We start from the raw sequence: 22800 nt of genomic DNA, 5'->3' as shown, positions 1-22800 counted from the left end.
TGTCAATGCTAAATTATGAAAAGAAGTTCTAACTCAAAGGTCATATCAATAAGGATCAACGGAAATATGTGTCCCTTTATAGGTCCCTCACTGTGTCAGGAGAAACTCTGAGTCCTATCAGGCACTGGAACCTGTAGGGAATCAAACAAGAAAAGACTTGAGCCTGAAAAGTTGTCCACAAGACAAAATGTATAAAATATTAAGTATACTATAAAATTTAAGATGGCTCTGTCAGAAGTCAGCCATGGTGCCTGAGAACTTTAAGCAATGAACATGGATTTAATTTGGCCAAAGGTCATTTCTATCTGTGCCCTTGTTTTAGCATGTGCATGGTTGAATGCCCTCTCCGCCCTTGGCATGAGGAGGTACGCCCAGCATGCATAGACTCTGTCCCCAACAGTGACGGACTGGGGTAAAAAAATGGCCCTGGCATTTTGCACCCAGCATTTGACCAGCATTTGACCAGCATTTGCCAACAGCCCCCCCCCCCCCGAAATTAAGCCGAAATTAAGCCGAAATTAAGCTTCAAACTAGAAACAACAGGCACCGGGCATCAAACTTGCCTGCACGCTCGCACAGACAGACACACACACAATCGTCCACTTGTTTTTGATGTCCACTTCGCTCCTGCACCCTGTGTTTATATGCAAAAGTCCCTTCTTTAGATCGCTGTCCACTCGAGAGAGACCCAGCTAATACTTCATGACAAGACAGTTATGGTAGTCCAACTTCTATGCTAACCAGTCCAGAGCTAAATACAAAGCAACATGGAGATTAGTGGAAATCCTTCGGCCCCTACCTTGTCTTGTTCGTAGCGTCTGTGCAACACATCTTGTTAATATCCATATTTGTGTAGTTGCTATCCCATTGTGAACGTATTTCTTGGCGATTGCAGAGACAAAACTTCGTCATATTCTTTTTTCAAGCAAGCCAAGAAGGCATATTACAACGTAGATTATAACAAATACGCGACATCTACCATCCCCGTTTATCTCTTACTTTGACCAACAAGCAACAGAATGTTGAATCTTCTACGTTCTATTTTTTTTTGGCAGGAGCCGGGTAAATGAAATTCCCACAAGGCAGTACTTTACTCCAGTTGTCTCAAACACATACAAAATATAGATAGATATACATTTCTTTTATTTTAAACATTTTTACATCGTACAAAGATATATTCAGATAAAATAAAATAATGTAATGTAAATTAACCATAATAAAACACATCATCAAGGTCCCACCGTCAGTGTGTAATGTATAGCGATTTCAGTGGTATAAATAGCGAAAAGGTGCCATTGAAAGGTCAGTAAGAAGGAACTTTTTAAGATGACGAGGGAGCGTGATGGGTATTGTCGGGGCCGCTGCCCTTCGGGCATGTGCCCGAAGGCCAGACCGCTCAGTCCGTGCCTGGTCCCCAAGCAGAACACCATTGAACTCTCCTGCAGAATAAGAAAAATGTTGGTTGGATATACATGTGTTAAGACTTGGTAATTTGATGCAATATGTGCCTTATATGGCTATCTATAATAATATTCCTTAAAATTACCTCTATACCTGACCTCTCATTAGATTAACAAAATTATGCCTATGCTATATTCATATATATATATATATATATATATATATATATACACCCTGTATGCACGGAGAATAGGAGTCAATGATGAGGTACTTGGTTTCACAGGGCATTAATGTAACATTGCTCAGCATTACTCAAAGGGGTTGATGTGGTGTTTTTCAAAATGAGAAATCCAGTACATATCCCCAATACGTACCTGTACATTTAAGCTATGAGTCGCCAGCAGGCTCCATTGTGGGACGCTGGATGCAGCCCTTCCTGATCTAAGCTTTATAGCTTGTTGTGTGACTCTGATTTAAGCTGTGTAGCTTTTTGCTAGGCTTGTTAGCCTTTGAGTATCCTGATTTTGTGTGGCACTTAGATTTCCTCAGTATTAGTTTGTTTTGTGTTCCAGAGCCATTTGGCCTCGCTTTAAGTTGAGTCCCAGTTTTTGTTTTGTATGGAGTTTGTTTTTCATTAGTTTTTGTTGTTTCTCATGTGCCACACTCCTGGTTGGAGGACATTATCTTTGTTTTCTGCCCAATTTTTAATCCAACAAAATAAACCCCTTTTCTTTATCACCATCAAAACTTTCTGGGATTATTAATGTCACATCTCTCACCCGCTGGCCGAGCCGGGATGTAACACTATGGAAAATTTTTCGCATTACGTAGTCAGCCTCCACGGGTCCAGCAGGGGCCTGGATGCGTACATGAGTACAGTCACATGCACCGATAACATTGGGGAAGCCTGAGGGAGATGAAGAACTTAATGCAAATATATCAGCCAGTAGGTTGTTTTACATTATCGGAAATTGTAAATGTGGAGCAGCAGCCTGAAAGGACCTGTAACCCATTTTTCTGAGTCTGGTCCTGGGTGGATGTAGGTAGGGTGTTTGTGAAATGTGGGACGGAGATGTAATAAGGTATTAGTTTTAATAAATATCATGTTCTTTTTCATTTAATTTCATACTTGTATACTTGCGTTTCTTTAGTTGCACTGGCACTGACTGATTGATTTATTGATTACTCAGCGGACATTTAAATAAGTCGCGTTGTTGGAATGGAACTCTCTCTTAAATGAGCCAGAATTATCGAGATAAACCAGGTTTTTACCTTAATCCATCTTTGTGGAACACCCCTCTGTTATTCTTTTAAGGGTCTGGGGGGCTGGTATACTCTGATACACTCTCTGGAAGGAGAGCCTATACATTTACGTTTAATTTTTAAATATATCACCAGATTTAAATTATATTGTTTGGTTGACTCTGAGGATGTATACTTTTACTTTGAAAGCTTCTTTAAACGTTAACTGTAATCTACCAAGTATGCGCGCAAAACAAAAAGAAAGGGAGGCCTGGCGTGACAGTCTTTCAACAGACGAGGGCTGGCTTAACAGCAGTCGTTGTGTCCGATTTGGCTGCAATTGTTTTACACACCACATTTTACATGGCTAAAAGCTCTCGTCTGCTTATAAATTTGGTCATCGCAAAGAACCCCCAACCTATCTAAACGCACCTATTGCCATCGATTATATGATTGGCCATAGAAAATAGTGTAGAGAAGCACGAAATTTTCAAGTGCCGTTAGTGCAACGTCATAATGAAGCTAGGATCATAGACATAATATACGTAGATGCCTCATGGCGTGCTGGAACGTAACAGCGTCGTCGCCATATTGGGTGGGTCACTCTCCTCACTGTAGGCTAGCACCAGAATCAATTGGAGTCGACGGAGAGTGAGCAACTATGCCCGTATTTTGTGCAGTTTACGGATGCAGTATTGATACCAAATCGTGTGGAATTACCTTTCATACAGGGGCGGAGCTATAGGCGGGGCGGGCGGGGCAACTGCCCCTGGGCCCAGGGCCCTCACCCACTCAACCATCGTGTATATAGTTCCCAGTTTGTTTGCATCGCAATGTTCTATGTTTAAACATTCCGAAATGTTTTGTTGCAATCTTTGCAAATAATGTATATAGTTTAGCCTAACCCAGCCACTTGGATGCAGTCAGCTCAAACAGGTGCCGGTCCCAAACCCGGATTAATGGGGAGGGTTGCCGTCAAAAAATAGCCTTCTTGCAGCCATTCCTTGGCTGCCCTCTCTTCTAGATCCCCATACCCCTCTCCCTTCTGGCTCCTGTACACAGCACACATTCACACACATAGGGTTTGAGGGCGGGTGTGTTCTGTGGAGGGCAGCGGATGGGTCCACGTAGGTGGTCCCCTTTGCTGCACTCTGCAGCCCCCCGCCCTTGTTTTAATTACACCTTAGACATTACTAATCATGAGACACACACACATTAGGTTTTGGGGGGCGATAGCACTGAGTGGTATCTGGTGGGCGGGGCTTTTTGGGTATGTAGGCTGCCCGGAGGGCCACGCTCCCAGGTCCACAAGGTTGCTTGCCCCTCAATTTTAAATGCTCACTATTAGAAAATATCAAAGAGCCAGAGGGGAGAGGGGAGGGGTCTTCCCGCACCCCTGTTGCCTGGTTGCTGCCTGGGGCGGGGGGCCAGGAGGAGGAGTTGTCCTGCTGGTTCGGGGTCTGTGGTGGCTGGGGGGCTGGGGGGATGGATGCATGTGCTGTGCAAGTCGTTGTGGATGTGTTTTTTTTTTTTTCTTTCTTTATGTATGTATTTATTTATTTATTTTATTATTATTATTATTTATTTTTTTATTTTTTTTCCTTTTTTTTTTATTTTTCTCTTATATGATTTATGGGGTGACTGGGTCTGGGTCTGGTTCCTGCTGTCCTCTTACCTGCTTGTGCTGTTCCTGATGGGGGGGGGCATTGCTTCTCCCCGCTGCTCGCGGCTTCACCCACCTGTGGGCACGTCTTGACTCCCAGGGCGCTTGCCCAGGGGCACCGGGGCAGGCGCTGGCCCACTGCGGTTGGCTGTCTGGGGCGCCTGGCCCTCTCGGGTGTTGGGCGGGGCCCCTGCCGGGGGGTTTTGGTGGCGCTCGGGCTCGCGGCCCATGTCTGGGTGGCGGGGGCCTGGCGGGGCTGGTAGGCTGCCGCCTCTGGTCGCCGGGGGGGCTCTGCCCGATGCTTGTGGGGGCTCTGTCCGGGAGCTTCCTCTGCTGTCTTCTGGAGGGATGCGTGGTTGTCCCTATGGTGGGCTTCCCGGGTTCTGTGCTCCTTGGGGGCTGTTGGTGGCCTGGGTCTGGGGGCCTTCTCGGCCTGCTTCTGATTGCTGGGGGGGGGATTGTGATACTATACACTGATATTTAAGCATGGTTATTATGTGGGACCATCTATGTGTTTTGCATGCACACTCACACTCACACTCTCTCTCTCACACACACACACACATTCATTAGCTCAGTAGCATGCTCACTATGCTCACTAAGCAGTTGTTGTGCTGTCCTGTGGTTTAAGGTCACCTGTGTATTATATGAGATTGCTGCTGCTTGTGTTTTTTTGTTTGTGTGCTTGTTCTCTGCTTGTCTGCTTACAGGTGCTCCTGGTGCTTCTAAGGTTGGATTCCCCACAAAAGCTGTGAATTGTCTTCAGTTTTGTTTTACAGGTGTAGCAGCTGGTTGTCGGATTTTTCATTGTTTTTTATGTTTGTCTCTTCATGTTTCTTTTCTTTTTTTCTCTTCTTCGCTTTCCCTCTCTCTCTGTCCCCCGGTCCGGTTCGGCACTATTATCACATCATGTTAAAAAATAAATAAAAAATGAAAAATAGCCTTCTTTTCTCGTCACTCGAATGATGAGATGGACATGCTTTAATGAGCGTGCGCGCGTGTGGGTGTACGTGCGCGCGCACCGGAACGAGGGGGCCCGGTCGGGATGTTTTGCCCCTGGGCCCTGTCCGCAATTGTTCCGCCACTGCTTTCACAAGTAAGATTAAACAATAATTTTGGTTATTTTACCATATATAATATTATGTCATCTTAACTAACGTTTCTTACGTGTAACGTTATTACAGCGGGAACTGGTACTCTCTCTCATTGTCTTGCTCTTTTTTTTCTCTTCTTCATATTTTGAAGGTTTCCCAGTGATACAGGCTTGAGGAGGCTGTAGGAGCTATTTCACTATTCTTAGAATTTAGATTTATTTTATATTATGTAACTAGTTTTTGGTTGATAATTAGTATTTTTGTTTCATTTTAGTTGTTTAGGATAAATTGGTTTGTAATTAATTTAATTAATTTTTTGTTTGGGAAATGGGCGTTTCACACATAAATACTTGGGTTTTAGGGAGCTCTGGACACACTTGGGTGGTCACATGGTTTTTTACCAGTTCTCAGTTCTCAGTCGTCAGTCAATCAGTGGGTGAACAGGTGAGGCAAGCAGGCAGAAAGAGCAAGTGTGGGAATCAGAGCAGGAGAGGCAGGAAGGGATCCTGTGAAGCTTGCCATGTTTGGTTTTGCCTGCAAACTTGGAATAAATCCATGATGAACTATATGTTGGACGTTTTGGACCTTTTGTACTGCGTAAACCAGAAACCCACAGTGCGTCAAGTGACTATTTGAGTTACGTTTAATTTTAGTTTGGTCACCTTTAAAGATGAACTGAACGAATGTTCATCTATCATTCAAATGAAATTTTTGTCTTTTTCTAAAACCATCAATCCAACTTGAACTAAATTTTCCGGGCATAACTTGTTAAAACGGCCATTTAAAAGTGTGAATTATGTGGCCTTTGGTGCGAAATTGGCCACATGACCGTGACGTCATAGGGTTGACTCCCTTATTTGCTAGTATGGCTGGCTGTGAAAACAACATACATTTGATGGACTTATATCTCATAAAGGAAACAAAATTCTGATACAAACATCAGCAGGTCGAAAGAACACACCTCTAACATTATGTGGAAAAACTTTCGTTGAATTTAAGCCACACAAATCGATTTAGTATCTATATTGTAGAGGCTCTCTGCACCTCCCGTATGGGTAATGGAAATGAAAGTTACCATTTTTGGTACAGGATCGGTGGGCACAAAACAGCCATCGCTCCTACTACACGCTGATTATTATTAAGATGTTATCAATCAAATGACACAATAGTGTATGTTTGCTGTGGTAAACTGGAAAAGATTTGAACATGCCGGTTTCGCAGATATGGCATTCTGCTGCGCTGTCTTTGACACGTTGAAACCTAACGAAGTGGCACTTTGAAATCCAGCCACTTAAAAAAAACGTATGTGATAATAACATAGTTTTAATGTAAGCTTAATAAACAATGGCGTGGATTAACGGGTCGGAGATCCTCCAGTGCGCGGCCCCATCTGCGGATCCTCACGGGTCGGCGGCAGGGAGATGGGCACCCGGCCTCGGCACGACTGACAGCAGCCATCGGTAGGACTGATCCTCTGAGCCTCGGATGTCGTAGCCGCCGCAATCACCGGAGAGACCAGACAGCAGATGGCGAGCGTTGTTGGTGGAGGGCAAAGCCAGGTGGGCTTTCAGCCGGCATATTACTCCACCTCTCTTTCCACGTCTTCTGCGACGGCTGTTGCGTGGCAACCGACCAGGTAGATGCCATAGGTAAGAGGGTACAGACGCCAAAACAGGTGGCGGAGGCTTTGTCTGATCGTTGACGTGATCGATATTATGTCCACAGAATCTCTGATTTTCAAGAGACTCAGGCGATCATACATCAGTAGTGATGAAAACAATAAAAACATGACAAAACACAAAAAAAGCTAGCAGAGGTAGACGGCCAGCCACTCACAACGTCGCCAAATTCTAGATGGATATGTGTGCAGACCGAAGTGCAGACCGAGCAGTCCCCTGCTTCCGAGCAGCAAACACCGTAACAGGTGCAGCTATCGGCAGGCGGCAGCAGGCAGTGATACGATCCACCGTGCTCTTGTCTTTGCCTTCTCCTTGTCAGCCTCAGTTCCAGTATTTTTTAGTTTGGGAAACATGTGCAGAGAGATGCCTTCAGTGAAGCTGCTATTTTTGCAACTAACACCATTTGGCCCTCCAGCAACACAATATTTTCCACCGTGCTTTGATGTCTTAGCCATAGATGCCGCCATTACAGTTAGACTACTAGAACTTCTGTGTCAACCCTATGACGTCACGCATAAAAAAAATGAATTCGCACAAAAAGACAAAATGTGGCTCCTTTTGAGCCCGTTTTAATATGACTTCCCGGATAAATTATTATCCAGACAATATCTCATTTTAATCGCAAGGCTTGGAACCTTTAGAATCAGCAGCAAAAACTGTGAAATTCCAACAATTAAAATTCGTTTCATAAGTCCTTTAAGTCAAAAGTTTTTTTCTATTATTTTCATAGACAAATAGTCACTACATTCAAGTAAAAAACCCTGGCCTTGGACTTTTCATCGATTTCAAATCTGCAGCATAAAGTTTGGGGATCCACTACCTTTGTTCTAAGGACGCTGACAGCGGGAGGAAAGTGCCGCGCCCACAAGCCACAAACGCTCACATCTTTCTTAAATGACCTCGGTATGTACTATGCTAATGCTAATGCTGTAAAGGAAAACAGCCAAACGATTGTAGTTTGAAGATAGCTATCAGCGTTACAGTACAAGTTTGTCAACATGAAGATGGATAAAAGACTGGATTAATGTGTTGTACGCCTATGCACAGCCAGTGGATTTGAAATAAAAACAAACCAAAGGATAACAATAACAAGAAAAAACTACAAGCAGTTTAAATTGTTTTTGCCAAGATGTCTGATGTATCAAGAGCACAGTTGGCCAAGAGTGACTTGGAAGTTTCATCCAAACGAAGTATTAAATTCACTGAGAAAGGCTTGATGTCCTATATAAAAACGTGTCAAGATAAAAGAAGTGTTAAATTGAAGCAAGCAAGACAAATAATGGATGAATTAAATGTTTTGATGGAGTCAAAGGATAAAGTTGACTCAGTAAACTCTCTTCTTGCTACATTTATTCAGTGTTCTCAAGATGCAGAGGTGTCACATAAAAAATGTACAAGTTTGCCACTCCCCTCTGATGAACTCACAAGGCAAAATTAATATTTTCAAAACAAAATGAGTACTTTACCTTGAGTTTACTGAGCGAGTCAGGGGCTGGTTATGTGAACTGGGTAAGCCGTTTGTGCAACAAGATGATCAAGCCAAAGACAATGTGGAAGATGAAATAAATCCTGAAGACAGTGTTTCCAATGTGTGCTCTGCAAAGTCAAAAAGATGCTCTCAGGTGTCCCATGTCTCCTCCACTACTTCCGCACGCATAAGAGCAGAGGCTGAGAAGGCAGCGCTGCAGCACTCAAAAGGAAACATCAACTTGAAGCGCTGGAGGAGAAACTAAAACAAGAAAAGGAGCAACTTGAACTTGAGACAGAGTTAGCGGCTGCTAATGCAAAACTTTGTGTGTCAGAAATAAATTCACAGTGTGGCTCAAAATGTTCTGATCGCATGAACTCATACATTGAAAAGGGTAATTCTAAGTCTGCTCCAAAATTTAATCCATGTGCCGATATATTTGTGCCAGAGAAAATTATGGACAATGTTAAAATGTCTTCTGCCATCTTTGACCAAGTTGTTCGGCCAAAACAAAAGCTAGTAATTCAAAGCACTGATTAGCCACAAAGTGTCTGTGCTCAATCAACTCTGCATCAAAGTCCGAACACAAGTATGCAACTGCAACCAGAAGAACAAATGGAGCACCAAACCAGTATTATTGACGTCATGCAGAGGCAAAATGACATCACTGCCATGTTGGTTCAGCAAAATCAAAGTTCTGTCTTGCCACCAAGACATATTCCTGTTTTTGATGGAGACCCTCTTGAATAAAAATCTTTTATGAGAGCATTTGAGAATGGCGTGGAGGCCAAAACATCCAATTTGAGTGACTGCTTGCACTTTCTAGAACAATACAGTAGGGGGCAGCCTAGAGAACTTGTTCATAGTTGCCATCATTTACCATCTGAGTTGGCCTATCTTAAAGCTAAAAGTCTTCTTTCTGAACATTTTGGAAACAAATACAAAATTGCACAAATTAACAAATGGCCAGCTATTAAAACTTAGGATATTAATTCACTGCAAGCATTTTCTTTATTTCTTAAGGGATGTTCAAACTTAACAGAACACGTAACACACATGAAACAGCTGGACTTACTATCAAATATGAGGAGCATAATCCTAAAGCTTCCCTATAAAATGAGAGAGATGGAGAAATGTAGCCTGTGAAAATAGGGGTCAGAGAGCATTGTTTATTGATCTTGTTGCTTTCATTGAAAAACAAGTTAAGGTTGCATCTGATCCATTATTTGGCAATATCATGGACCTTCACCAGCTCAACTCCAAAACCCCCAATAACAGTTTTTGAAAAGCGGGAGCAGCTTTGCTACAAATGTCCTTGCAGCGAACAACAAATTTACACCTGGAAATAAGATCAAGTCTTCCAAAAGCTGCAGTTGTTTGTATTGTCTCCTAAGCAATCATACAGTTGACAAATGTTTTAAGTTTAAAGACAAGCCACATAAAGAAAAAGTAAACTTTATTAAGGAAAAAGGCTTGTGCTTTGGCTGTTTAAAGTTGGGACACATAAGTAGAGAATGCAGAGGTCGCTTGGTCTGTTCTGTATGTCATCAACAGCATCCCAGTGTCCTGCATATTGACAAGGAAAGTACAGAAGCTCTCTCCAGATATCTACAGAATCCTCTGAGTACTACCTCCACAATGACTCAAACTTGTAGTCATATCAGGGTCTGTGATGAAGATAACTCAATTCTTTCTATCGTTGCAGTCCAAGTCCGGAGTCCAAAAACCAACACAACTGTGCAGACCTATGCATTTTTGGACCCAGGCAGCACAGGCACATTCTGTACAGAAAGTTTGGCCAGAAAGCTGCAACTGAAAGGCAAAAGAACAAGCATTCAGCTGTGAACAATGGGACATATAAAGACAATGGGCCTCATGCAAGAACATTTTCGTATTTTTATTCTAAATTTCTCTTACTTTTTTCGTAAGAAGGTCTCGTACGAACACGCCACGTCAGATTCAACAAACGTTCTTAACTTCAGAAAAAGTCAGATCAGAATCAGAATCAGTTTTATTGCCATTGTTAGTGAACAGTGTTCACTGACTAGGAATTTGCTGCGGCGTAAAGGTGCAAACATGTAACATGTAACATAGGAATATAATGATAAGAATGAAAATATAATGATAAAAATAAAGAATAAAAATCTATGAATATAAAATGTACAAGGTGTGTACAACAATACACAGTATACAGAAGTGTGTAAACGACCTGCATAAATGATGAATCCCACCCGTGCGTAATTAAGGGCATGTGCACAAGGATAGTAGATTTGCATACTCCACGCCCAAAATGATACCATATAAGGTTGTGCTTCCTCGCTTCTGTGCCAGGAAATGTTGAGTCTTGAGTCATGAGAATGGCATCAAGGCGCAAAAAGAACAACTTTACGGGCTCTGAGATTGCAGTTCTGCTTTCAGAGATCCAAAAAGGAAAATCTGTCTTTTTTAGCTGTGTCAGCAGTAGAATTACGGGACCTGCTAAAGCGAAGAAATGGGAAGCAATTAGGAGTGCTGTTAATTCAGTGTCATCGAAATAATTAAGAAATCGTTTGATATGAAAATACCTTCAAAAAAAACAACAACAAAAAAAAAACGTCTCGCCATGGCCAGGCGCTCTCCTGTAAAGCTCTTTACAACAGGCGGTTGTTGCCTCATCATGATGTCTCTTTGATGGGGGGGTTAATGAGGGGGGTCATCTGGCAACACACCTTCTGGTCTGCCTGGGCTGGTTCAGGTTGTAGGAGACCCTCGTTCATGGCAATATTGTGCAAATTAATCATGCCTTCTCTGGGCTATTTGCCCCCAGCTGTATCGAGACATACCCACCTGGCCTTCAGCTCAGTGCGCTCCACGACAGGGGCACGGGTGCTTTGATTCATATATGTGTCTCATGCTCCAATTATGATTGGCAGTCCAGCCACGGCATGAAAGTCCCTATTAATTTGTACTTGTTGGACAGCGGTATATGGGAATTTGATGTACCATGGGTCATAAACTGATGAGAGTTTTGATGTCCAAGGGGAGCGCACGACTCAAAGAGGACTGGTACACATCCGACCTGTCTCCAATCTCCCTCTGAAAGGTTCCAATGGCCAAAAATAAGGGTGGTGAGGACCTGGACATGTGGTGGAATTAGGTTTGATCGGCGTGTTTCTCTCTGGAGTTGTGGCTCTAGCAAGCTGCATATTTGCAGCAGCACAGTCCTTGGCAATCTAAATCGCGATGTCAGCCATTCGTCTGTCTCCACATGGGTATCTACACGATCTCTTCCAAGAGCCTGATGCGCTAAGGCATCCAAAAGTAGCAAGTCAGCCGCTGGTTACGCTTCCCATTGACCTTGTTATTTACAGAGTCAAATTAACCTTCAATTAGTGCATAATTTAAGTCAAACAGAATAATGTCAGCATAATTATGGAGTATAATTTATAAATTTATTTATGTTTGCATCAAAGTAATTAAATGTACAATCCATTAGTCAAGCAAACTTGATTGGAATAACAGCGGACTATTTTACGAAACTCCTATGACAGGTCTGGATCATTCTGTTCGTACCTGAAAGAAAACGTAAAAAATTTAAAAGATTGGTGAATGCGCAAATTCTCTTAAATCACTCGTACGCACGATTTAAGAACAAATCTGTGCGTACGAACGGTTCTTGCATGAGGCCCATTGTGAGTACAAACATCATCTCTGGACTGCAAGTAGCAGCACTTAATGAAAATGATTTCATTGAACTTCCAGATGTTATGACACAAAAACTAATCCCTGTTTCAAAGCAAAATGTTCCACAACAGGAGGACATTGACAAGTGGCCATACCTGCAAAGTAGCAAGCTCCACAATATTGATGCCGATGTAGATTGGAAACAATGTTTATTGAACAATATAATCATGATTTGAATGAAAAAATATCCCAAGAGCAGATTGAAATGTCCAGAGAAGATATCAAGTTTATGAATATCATGAACAATACAACACAATTGATCAATGGACATTATTGTATTGACTTGTCCTTTAAAGATGAAAATTCCATTTTGCCAGTCAATCGTTGTATTGCAGAGCAACGTTGATTAAAGTTTGAAAAGAAAGTTTGACAAGAGCACCACCTTCAAGAAAGATTACATTGCATTTATGGATGACATGATATATAATGGATATGCTGAAATTGTACCCGATGATCACTTAGTGGGCAGCAATATTCCCTCTAGCTCTCTGAGCACACTGAGGACCACTGTGAGCAACATCAGATGTGCATGCTGTGGCCACACACCAGTATCACACCTGTTCAAAACCTTGGATCATAGCAAGTTACATGGCTTATTAAAATAATCAAATCACAGCAGCAATTTTCATTAGTTTACTTTCAATATAAGCGATTTGGCCCACTTAAAATGAAAAAGACAAAAATCTTGTTGTTCATGAGATGTGTTATATGTGAGAGTCATGCTTTGGCCATGGAAAGAGTCATGCTTGCAGCCTGCATGTTTTGCAGAGTAGATCTTTCTCACTCGAAAAAGGAAAAATTTGACCCAGTTTCACCGCTTGTTCTTATATTCGCACATACTCAGACAGCCATTCCATCCTAAAAGAACCGCATTTCTTTTTTACTTTGGCTTGGTGAGTGGATGTGTCGTTGGCACTGCCTGTTCGTTTAGCCATGATAAGGGGTTGCGTCTCTTAACTCCGCCACACTGTTGTTAGCTACCTAACCTGCATGGCGCGTATGGGCAGGGCCAGTGGTGTAGTGGTCCCTGGAGAAGTGGGTATACTCTCAATTTTGCCCCTTTTTTTAAGAAGTCCAAAAATGCACCGTTTTAGATTCAGTGACATGTAAAACTACTCTATTTAGTTTACCCAAAAATCTGTCAGTAGTATTTACTCACTATTACAAAATGATCATGACTTGATCAGGTGCAGTTTGTAGGTGTTACTGGTTACACAAGCAGCCTGCATGAATGTAAAATATATTCAACATGAGGCAAACATGGTGTTTCAGGTCATTTTTCCGCATTTATTTAAATAAAATACTTAAAATCTGAAGTTGACAATGCATCCTTGTTCATATTTCACCAAAAATCATTCCCTTCCAAACGTCAATACCAATCAGATAAACTCAAAAGTGCACTGTCGTAACATTGAAACAAACTATTTACTTTTCAATAGCTGAACACTATTCCAGCATACTTTGTTAGATATACAGAATATAAATATCACTGAAAATATTGAATATCATTTTTTTGGATGAATGTTATTTTAAATCATTCTACAAAATTTGGATTTAAATTCTTCTTTTTATTTGGCAGTCCACAGGTCTGGCCAGTCACTATTGCTGTCTACAGAAAAACAACTAAAATGATGCCTGCATATCTCTCTATCTCACCCACTCATGATCACAATATTCATCAGCAGGACATACGCGTCCCCCTCTTTACATTAACAATCTGGGCAAAGTGAGGCTACACTTCTATAAACTGGAGATGCATTTAACTGCCTTTGAATACTCTGACCTGGTGGTGGTAACCTGGCTCCTTGTGTCTGCCCACACTGACTTGCCTGGTTGGGAGCTGCCAGGGCTGCTGGTTTCATGGCTGGGGTCTGTCTGGGCCTGATCTGGGTCGGACTTGTGCTTCTTTACAAAGAAGTCTGCAATATTTCCCGTTCTTTTCCTTTTTATCTGTCCCTACACAAAATAAGACAGCCTGGTTAAACCTCAATATTATGTTAATCTTAAACCATTTGTCTCCATTCTTGTGCTTTAACTTATTTTAAAACCAACTCCAAGCCGAACTGCTATAAAATTAAACCAGATCATGTAGGTTAGTCAGTTTAAGTACCTTGGCTAAAGTTATACTTTTAGACCTTTATAATAACAAACAAGCTTCATGGACATTGTAACAAATGCCCAAAGATTATATCAGTTTCATCTAACGTTACAGTCTAGCATGAAATCCTTACAGACTGTGTTGATTACACTTACTAAAAACCAACAATGATATGGTTTCCCCCCACATTACCCCAACACAGTGGTACGTTGAGTTACGAGTTTAATTCGTTCCGTGACAGAGCTCATAAGTCAAATCAACATTCACCGTTGAAATTAATGGAAATGTCATTACCTCAAGGTACCACTTCATAGTGCTACATAACTTCATGCTAACGTGACGTTAGCCTTTCATAACTTTAGCCGACTCATACAGTGTAACAATTGGCAACAAAATCTCTTCTCTAAATGTGCAGTATCTTTAAAAAACAATGACTCATTTGGAAATCACATTAAAACTTAACTGAAAATGATGTATTCCACGAAAGTAGGTTCACTCCGACAGTACGCCGTATACCCGCGTATACCCTGGACTACACCACTGGGCAGGGCACATATGAAAGCACTATCAATGCTATGATTGGCTGCATAGCGTAAGTAAACCGCATCGTATCATTGGCTGAACACCTGTCACTCACTGCGTTATATTGAACAATGGTACAGAAAAACACATTATTGGTCTAATCAATTAGATTAAGTCTAGTATTAGATATTAATTAATACGTTTATGGTGAATTTTATTTTATGCGCTGCATAGATTTTCTTGTGCGCTGAGAATGTGCGCTGAGAATGTGCGAGCAGTGCGCGATTGCGCAGGTGCGCAGCTTAGAGGGAACATTGGTGGGCAATGAGGGAAAAGTGTGGTATCTACCCCACCATGGTGTTTATCAGAATCAGAATCAGAATCAGAATTACTTTATTAATCCCTTGCGGGAAATTCCTTTGTTGCAGTGCTCTCATTACAGAAAAAAAGAAAAGATGAATAAGAATAAGATAGGGAAAAATAAAAAATAAATAAAAATAAATTAATTAATTTAAAAAAAAATCTCAATATGTACAAAAATACAGTAAACAGTAAACAGACTTTACAATGCTACTCAGTAGCTAATTATTATTGTTATTGCACATGACCGGGTTATTGCACATGGTGAAGTAATGTCAGACACTGGAATTGTACAGTTTGATGGCCACAGGCAGGAATGACTTCATCCCAGAAAAGGCAAACTGAGAGTTGTTTTTGACTGTGCTGTAACATTCAAGGGGACCTCACTGAACTCCCTGCTGTTACAAGGACCTGACCTAACCAACTCAGTTATGGAAGTTCTTGTGCGCTTCAGACAAGAGCCAATTGCTGTTATGGCAGATATTCAGGCTATGTTTCACCAGGTCTATGTTCCAGAGAAACATAGAGACTTTCTTCGTTTCCTCTGGTGGCCGAATGGTGACACATCACAAGTTCCACAAGAATATCGGATGACAGTACATCTGTTTGGAGCAGTCTCCTCATCGAGCTGTGCAAATTATGCATTAAGAAGAACAGCGGAAGACAATGCTCAGCAGTTTCCAGCTGAAGTGGTCAGTACAATCAAGTATAATTTTTATGTGGATGATTGTTAAAAATCTTTGCCTACAGAAGAGGAAGCAATAAAATTTGTCAGCTCTTTGTAATAAAGGAGGATTTAAGCTCTCCAAGTGGCTCAGCAATAGTCATGCAGTGCTGCAAACTTCAGGTAACATCAAAGTAAAGGAAATACTGGAAATGGATTTGGATTTGGAGTTTCCAATGGAGTTTCCACTTGGCTTACAGTGGTGCATTCAAAGTGATGCCTTTAAATTCAAAGCTTCACTTCCAGAGCGGCCCCACACAAGAAGGGGAATACTGTCAGTAGTGAGCTCATTGTATGATCCCTTGGGATTTCTCGCTCCCTTCATCATCACTGCCAAACTTCTTCTACAAGAGTTTTACAGGAGAAAAATAGGCTGGGATGATGTTGTTCACCATCATTTCTCTAAACAATGGACTGACTGGCTGGATGATCTGAAGAGGATCTCTGAGTTTGAAGTGGATCGCTGCATTAAATCTAAAGAATTTTGTCCTGTTACAGCACAGCTTCACCACTTCTCTGATGCCAGCCAAGTTGGATACGGTACAGTATCATATTTAAGATTACAAAGTGAGCATCATGTGCATCTAGATTCCTCCTTGGAAAGGCCAGAGTCGCTACCCTCAAGCAGACAACCATCCCTCGTCTTGAGCTCACTGCAGCTGTCCTTGCTGTTCGAATGGACCAACTGCTTCACAGAGAGTTGCATCTTGAATTTGAGACCTCTGTATTTTGGACTGACAGCACCACCGTCCTAAAATACATCTGCAGTGAAGCAAAGAGGTTTCATACCTTTGTTGCAAACAGAGTATCCATCATCAGAGAAGCTACACAAGTTGACCAGTGGAGATATGTGAGTTTTAAAGATAATCCAGCAGATGAAGCATCAAGAGGGATGAAAGCAGATGACTTTTTAGAGCACAGCAGGTTAATGGTCCTGAGTTCCTGTTTGAGTCTGAAGATAAATGGCCTAGGCTGGAGGTAAATTATGACTCACTTGCTCATGATTCTGAAATAAAAAAGGATGTGACTGTCAGTGTTGTTGTTAAGGAGGCGAAAAGCTCTACCAGTTTTTTCATCTCCTACTTCTCATCTTGAATGAAGTTAAAAACATCCGTAGCTTGGATTTTAAAGCTAAAAGAACTCCTAATTCTGCTGTCTCAGAAAAGAAAATAGTTTTCTGACATGTTACATCAGTCTACAGAAGATGCAAACATAAAAGAGCAAAAGGTGGCTCATAAGATGCAGCAGTATAAAACTATGTTGAAAGAACAGTGTGTGACATCTGAAGATCTGGCTAAAGCAGAGCATTTCATTATTTAGTTTGAACAACATCAAAGGTTTGGTCCTGAGATCAGCTCACTCAGAGCCAACAAGACCGTCTTTAAAGCCAGTCAGCTGTACAGACTTGATCCAGTGGTTGACAATGGAGTCCTCAGAGTGGGCGGACGTCTCAATAGAGCTGTTATGCCATCTGAAACTAAACATCCTCTCATTCTGCGGAAAGACATGCATGTGGCAACACTAATTCTGCGCTACATTCACCATCTGCTTGGTAATGCAGGAAAGACAAAAGTGGATGAGACAGAGAAGAAACGTCTCTCCTGGAGATATTGTCCTGATTGCAGATGTGACTGCACCCAGAGGATGTTGGCAGATGGGGAGAATCCTGACAGTCAAAGCTGATGCACGAGGCCTGGTTCGTTCAGTGCAACTTCAGACCAAAACCAGTGTGTTGGAGAGGCCAGGGACGAAACTCTGTCTGCTTCTGGAGGAATCTGCAGACTAAAGACATTTCTATTTTTCTATTATCTTCTTTATCTCTCATTTATTTGCAGGTTCATCATTAAGAACAATGAAGAACAAAGAAGAATTATTTAATATCTTCGCATTTATATTAGATATCATTGAGGTTGTTAGAATACGAATAATTTAGTTATAGATGCAATTGTGATTTAATGCACAATTAGGGGCTGGAGTGTAGGAGCTGTTTCACTATTTTTAGTTAAGTCTTAGAATTTAGATTTATTTTATATTATTTACTTAGTTGGTTGATAATTAGTATTTTTGTTTAATTTCAGTTGTTTAGGATAAATTGGTTTGTAATTAATTTAATTAATTTTTTGTTTGGGAAATGGGCGTTTCACACATAAATACTTGGGTTTTAGAGAGCTCTGGACGCACTTGGGTGGTCACATGGTTTTTTACCAGTTCTCAGTTCTCAGTCGTCAGTCAATCAGTGGGTGAACAGGTGAGGCAAGCAGGCAGAAAGAGCAAGTGTGGGAATCAGAGCAGGAGAGGCAGGAAGGGATCCTGTGAAGCTTGCCATGTTTGGTTTTGCCTGCAAACTTGGAATAAATCCATGATGAACTATATGTTGGACGTTTTGGACCTTTTGTACTGCGTAAACCAGAAACCCACAGTGCGTCAAGTGACTATTTGAGTTACGTTTAATTTTAGTTTGGTCACCTTTAAGTCAAAAGTTTTTTCTATTATTTTCATAGACAAATAGTCACTACAGAGGCAATAAGTAGTTGCTATAAGACGGGAGGGTTTTGTTGCGACTGAGTCGTCAAAGCTCTGTAGTGAGCACTTCAAGCCTGATGATTTTGACAGGGCGGGTGAGATTGTCAGGCTTAGAGATGATGCTTGTGTCATTTGTGGTGTCTGTATTTCACAAAGTAAGGCTGCACCAAATCGCAAAATTAACTACCCTGGAGTTACAGAGTGCCAGCATGCGCGAGAAGCTGCGCTTCTTAGCTCCCCAGCCCCAGTTGCAAGCCTAACAGGGTAGTGTAGGACGCTGTAATGACCTGGAATTATAACGCTTATTTTTTTAGGCCTTTAAAAATTTTTTTACTGAGCTGGTACAGCAAATATGTGCAATATTATATTACATATCCTACTGCGTCAATGTTTACTTACACCATATTTATAATTCCACCATTTTTAGAACTGTATATATCTTTTTCTAATATATTTAAAACTGTTTTTACTACTCAACACTTTTATTTTTTTATTCACAACATTTTATTTTATACATTGTTGCTGTTTTGTCTGTTTTTCTTGAGTGCCAATAAAATTTTGTTGTAGGAATACAATGACAAATAAAAAAATCCTTGTATGTATATGTGTTACAGAAGGGTCGTGTGTGTGTGTGTGTGTGAGAGAGAGAGAGAAATAAATTCAAATGAGCAATCAAACTTGTTTCTTTATTAAAATATAAAATTTATCGATATGCCATAGACTACCATATGTTTTTGTTAAAGAGCATAATACAGTCTTTTAGAATGAAAGCACGTATTTTTAATGTGAGACAGCGTCCTGTATCATAACTAAATCTCTCTCGTTTGTAACAAACCAAACCGTGGGAGTTAATAATAATTGTAGTTGATGATTTACACCTTCCTCAATCGAAATGAATGCAATGTGGGTGCATTAGAGACCCATCCAAGATGGCGGCCGCGCTGATACGTGAGCCCCAATGTCAATCTATGAGGAGTCTACGTATATTATGTTTATGTCTCCAATGCCCCCACATTGCATTTATTTCCCACGCGATTTGGTATCAATACTGCGCCGGTTATTGCAACCGTAAACTGCACAAAATACGGTCATAGTTGCTCACTCTCCGTCGACTGCAATTGATTCTGGTGCTAGCCTAGAGTGAGGAGACCCACCCAATATGGCGGCGACGCTGTTACGTTCCATCACGCCATGAGGCGTGTACGTATGGCTGGGATGGCGTGACCGCGGTATCTATGTGGGCGGATCATAAGCTGCAGATAAAGCCGGTCCTGCAAAAGTTTAGGCAGCAAAATTAACCACTTGGTCTTCAGACGGTTGTTGGGTTGTTTTTAAGACTTTAGTTGACCTGATGTCTCCGACTAACGCCTGTCATCAATACTCTCCAGGGACAGGTAAAAAAACTTTACATTGAGAGCATCTACAGTTAGCTTTAAGCAAAATTTAGTAAAGATGTTTTTTGTGTAGTTGACTAGTAAGTGCGCACGGAACATGTGCTTATGGAGTACTACGTACTACGTAGTTCGATATGCGTTCTGATGCCTCCGGTTGATTTAATGTGTCGACGAGAATTTTTTTTGCAAAGTATAATGTAGGGTGAGATGGTGCTGATGGTTTACAAATCCCAGAACGGTTTAGGCCCAAAATACATCTGTGATATGTTCAGAGAATATAAACCTAGCAGAGCTCTTAGATCCAAGGACTCAGGTCAGCTGGTCCAGTCCAGAGTCCAGACTAAACACGGAGAAGCAGCATTTAGCTGTTATGCTGCAAATAAGTGGAACAAACTGCCAGTGGAGATTAAACTTTCACCAAATGTAGACATTTTTAAATCCAGGTTAAAGACATTTCTTTTCTCATGTGTCTATGCATGAAATATCTTTTAACTTATCTAGACTGTTGCCCGTTTTTAAATTCATTTAAATGATTTTATTTGTTTCTCTTTGTATTCTTTTATGTATTTTTAATGCTTCTTGCACTCCCTGCTGCAATGCTTTTATTTTATGTAAAGCACTTTGAACTGTTTGTACATGAAATGTGCTATACAAATAAATTTGATTTGATTTGATTAAAGAACAGTATAACACCCCCGCCTTTCCGCTTACCGCCGCTCGTACTCAGGTCTCGATCCGCTCGTACGGCTGTGAAGCCGGGTGTGTCCACACATGAGTCTGGTGTGTTGTTGTTCAGCCAGGACTCAGACAGACAGATCAAACTGATTTCCTTATACAGCCGTTGGTTCCGCACAAGCGCCTCTAACTCATCACACTTATTTGGTAGCAAGTTAGCGTTTCCCATGAATACAGAGGGCAGAAAAGGTTTGTACCTCCACCTCCTGTTGTGCCTCTTTGCCTTTAGGCTATGTACACACATAGCCGGGTATTTTTAAAACCGAATGTTTCCCCCCCTCCGTTTATAAAATAATCTGTATCGACATTACCTCGTTTTCGAAAAAAACTCCTTCCACACATAACCGAACATCTGCGTTTTCACCTGTCTTGACAACCCAAAGGCTGTTTTGCGCAATCTGCCCTGGTCAGCTAAATAATAAAGTGTGCACACAACTTTTTTGAGCACACTGACAGGTGATCGCATGACAGTGGACTGCCCCTCGATATGAGGACGTAATAATTCCGACAGCGAGAGGACTGAAGACCGGGACATGCGAAATTGTCACGCCATTCCTCTGGGAGTACGACTTGGGCGTGTAAAATCAAGGCAGTAAACAGCGCCTGCACAATAATAACCACCACAGTTCTCAAGGCATCCATGCTTCTTCAGTAAACAAAGGTCGCACTTTAGACTTTAAAGCAGATTTGTTGTTGTTTTGGCGCATATTGTGACGTTCGAAAACGCAAAACTCCGGTTATCTCTGTCTACACGCAGCTGCATAAACGGAGTTTTCAAAAATCTTCACTTTGCCCGGAGTTTTTAAAAACATTCGTTTACGATGCGTTTTTATGCGTTTTCATGTGGATGACAGGTCCAAACGTAGAAAAATATATTCGTTTTAGCAGATACCCGGCTACGTGTGGATGGGGCCTTAGGCGCCGTTTACACATACCCGGGTATTTTGAAAAACGCATATTTTCTAACCTTCGTTTGCAAAAAAAACTAGGTGCACACAGCCCCGTTTTTTAAAAAAACCACGTCTACATTGATCCGGAGAAATACGCTATCAGGAGCTGTTAAATTACGCCAAGCCTGACGGTGGCAGTGTTAGAACAATGAGAATTCCACACAAGCCAATCAGAAGCCTAATAGAGAACCGCTGACAGGAAGAACTTCCGGATCCTTTTCAAGAAGAAAATATTGCGCTAGGCTCATGTGTGTGGACTGATAGCGAGACTGAGCTACTTTTACACGTTGCGCTGGACTATAAAACTGCTAAAGCCGTGAAAAATGTCTTTGTTGTTCAATACATTGTATGACTGTAATTTTCAAAATCACACAAGCGAGTATAGCTCTCAACAACAGAAATGCTGCTAGTACCTCCATGCTTGCTAGATAAACAATGGACGGAGAGAAAGGCGTTCTCACGCTAGCATCCTGCCAACATGATGGATAGGGGCGGGGCTCTGTACTATGACGACAACTCCGCATTCCATTCTGAAAACTCCGTTTTCGTCTCTTTCAACCAGTTTACACACAAACGCTAAACGGAGTTTTTAAAAAATCTCCACTTTTGCCGGAGTTTTTTTTTAGCTTCGTTTTCGGAGGAAAAAACTCCGTTTGTGTATAAACGAAAGGCACAAACGAAGGGAAAGGTCTTCGTTTTTCAAAATACCCGGGTATGTGTAAACGGCACCTTAGTTTCGCTCCAGCTCTGCATCCACGCAACAGCTTTTTAAGCTCGGTCGGAATTGGATGTTTAATTCCGCGTCCAATCCTTGACAGTGCCAATTGGCACTGTCAAGGATTGTTAACAGTTCTTGTGTACACTGCTTTAGTAGTAGTGCACATTGTCAAAAAAATTTAAAACAAAAAAGCAGATCAATAAAAACTAACTAAAAATGTTTAGATAGAAACAAATAATCATATAAACGATGAGAAAAATTGAGAGCTACACAGGCTACATAGTACATTTTTTAATGTACTATACAGTACATTAAAAAAATGAAGAATGGCGAAGAAACAGATCCAGGATGTCCCTGATTTTTTTTTTTTTTTTTTTAATTTTAATTTTTTATTTTTATTCACTTATTTTATCATTTAACTAATTGAATTAGTTTTATCGTTTGAAGTGTTTATTAGTTTTATTAATTTAATCTTTTAATTAATCAAGTAATAAACAAATTCTTCA

The 22800-nt window shown here is 41.2% G+C and overlaps 1 protein-coding gene across 2 annotated transcripts in view; it reads left to right on the top strand.

The window, feature by feature from the left end:
• The first annotated feature begins 19758 nt into the window (after positions 1-19758).
• Positions 19759-22800, top strand: part of mtr (5-methyltetrahydrofolate-homocysteine methyltransferase) — a 133789-nt gene continuing 130747 nt past the window's right edge. For both annotated transcript variants that reach the window (XM_075457566.1, XM_075457565.1), the window contains exon 1: positions 19759-19891. Coding sequence is in view for 1 of the 2 variants with exons in the window: in XM_075457565.1 (XP_075313680.1) it covers positions 19849-19891 (43 nt within the window). In the remaining variant the exon portion in view is untranslated. The remainder of the gene's footprint in view (positions 19892-22800) is intronic.

The sequence above is a fragment of the Odontesthes bonariensis genome, chromosome 23, assembly GCF_027942865.1.
Source record: "Odontesthes bonariensis isolate fOdoBon6 chromosome 23, fOdoBon6.hap1, whole genome shotgun sequence".
In the NCBI taxonomy this organism is placed as follows: Eukaryota; Metazoa; Chordata; class Actinopteri; order Atheriniformes; family Atherinopsidae; genus Odontesthes; species Odontesthes bonariensis.
This window is presented reverse-complemented; position numbering and strand designations above follow the sequence as displayed.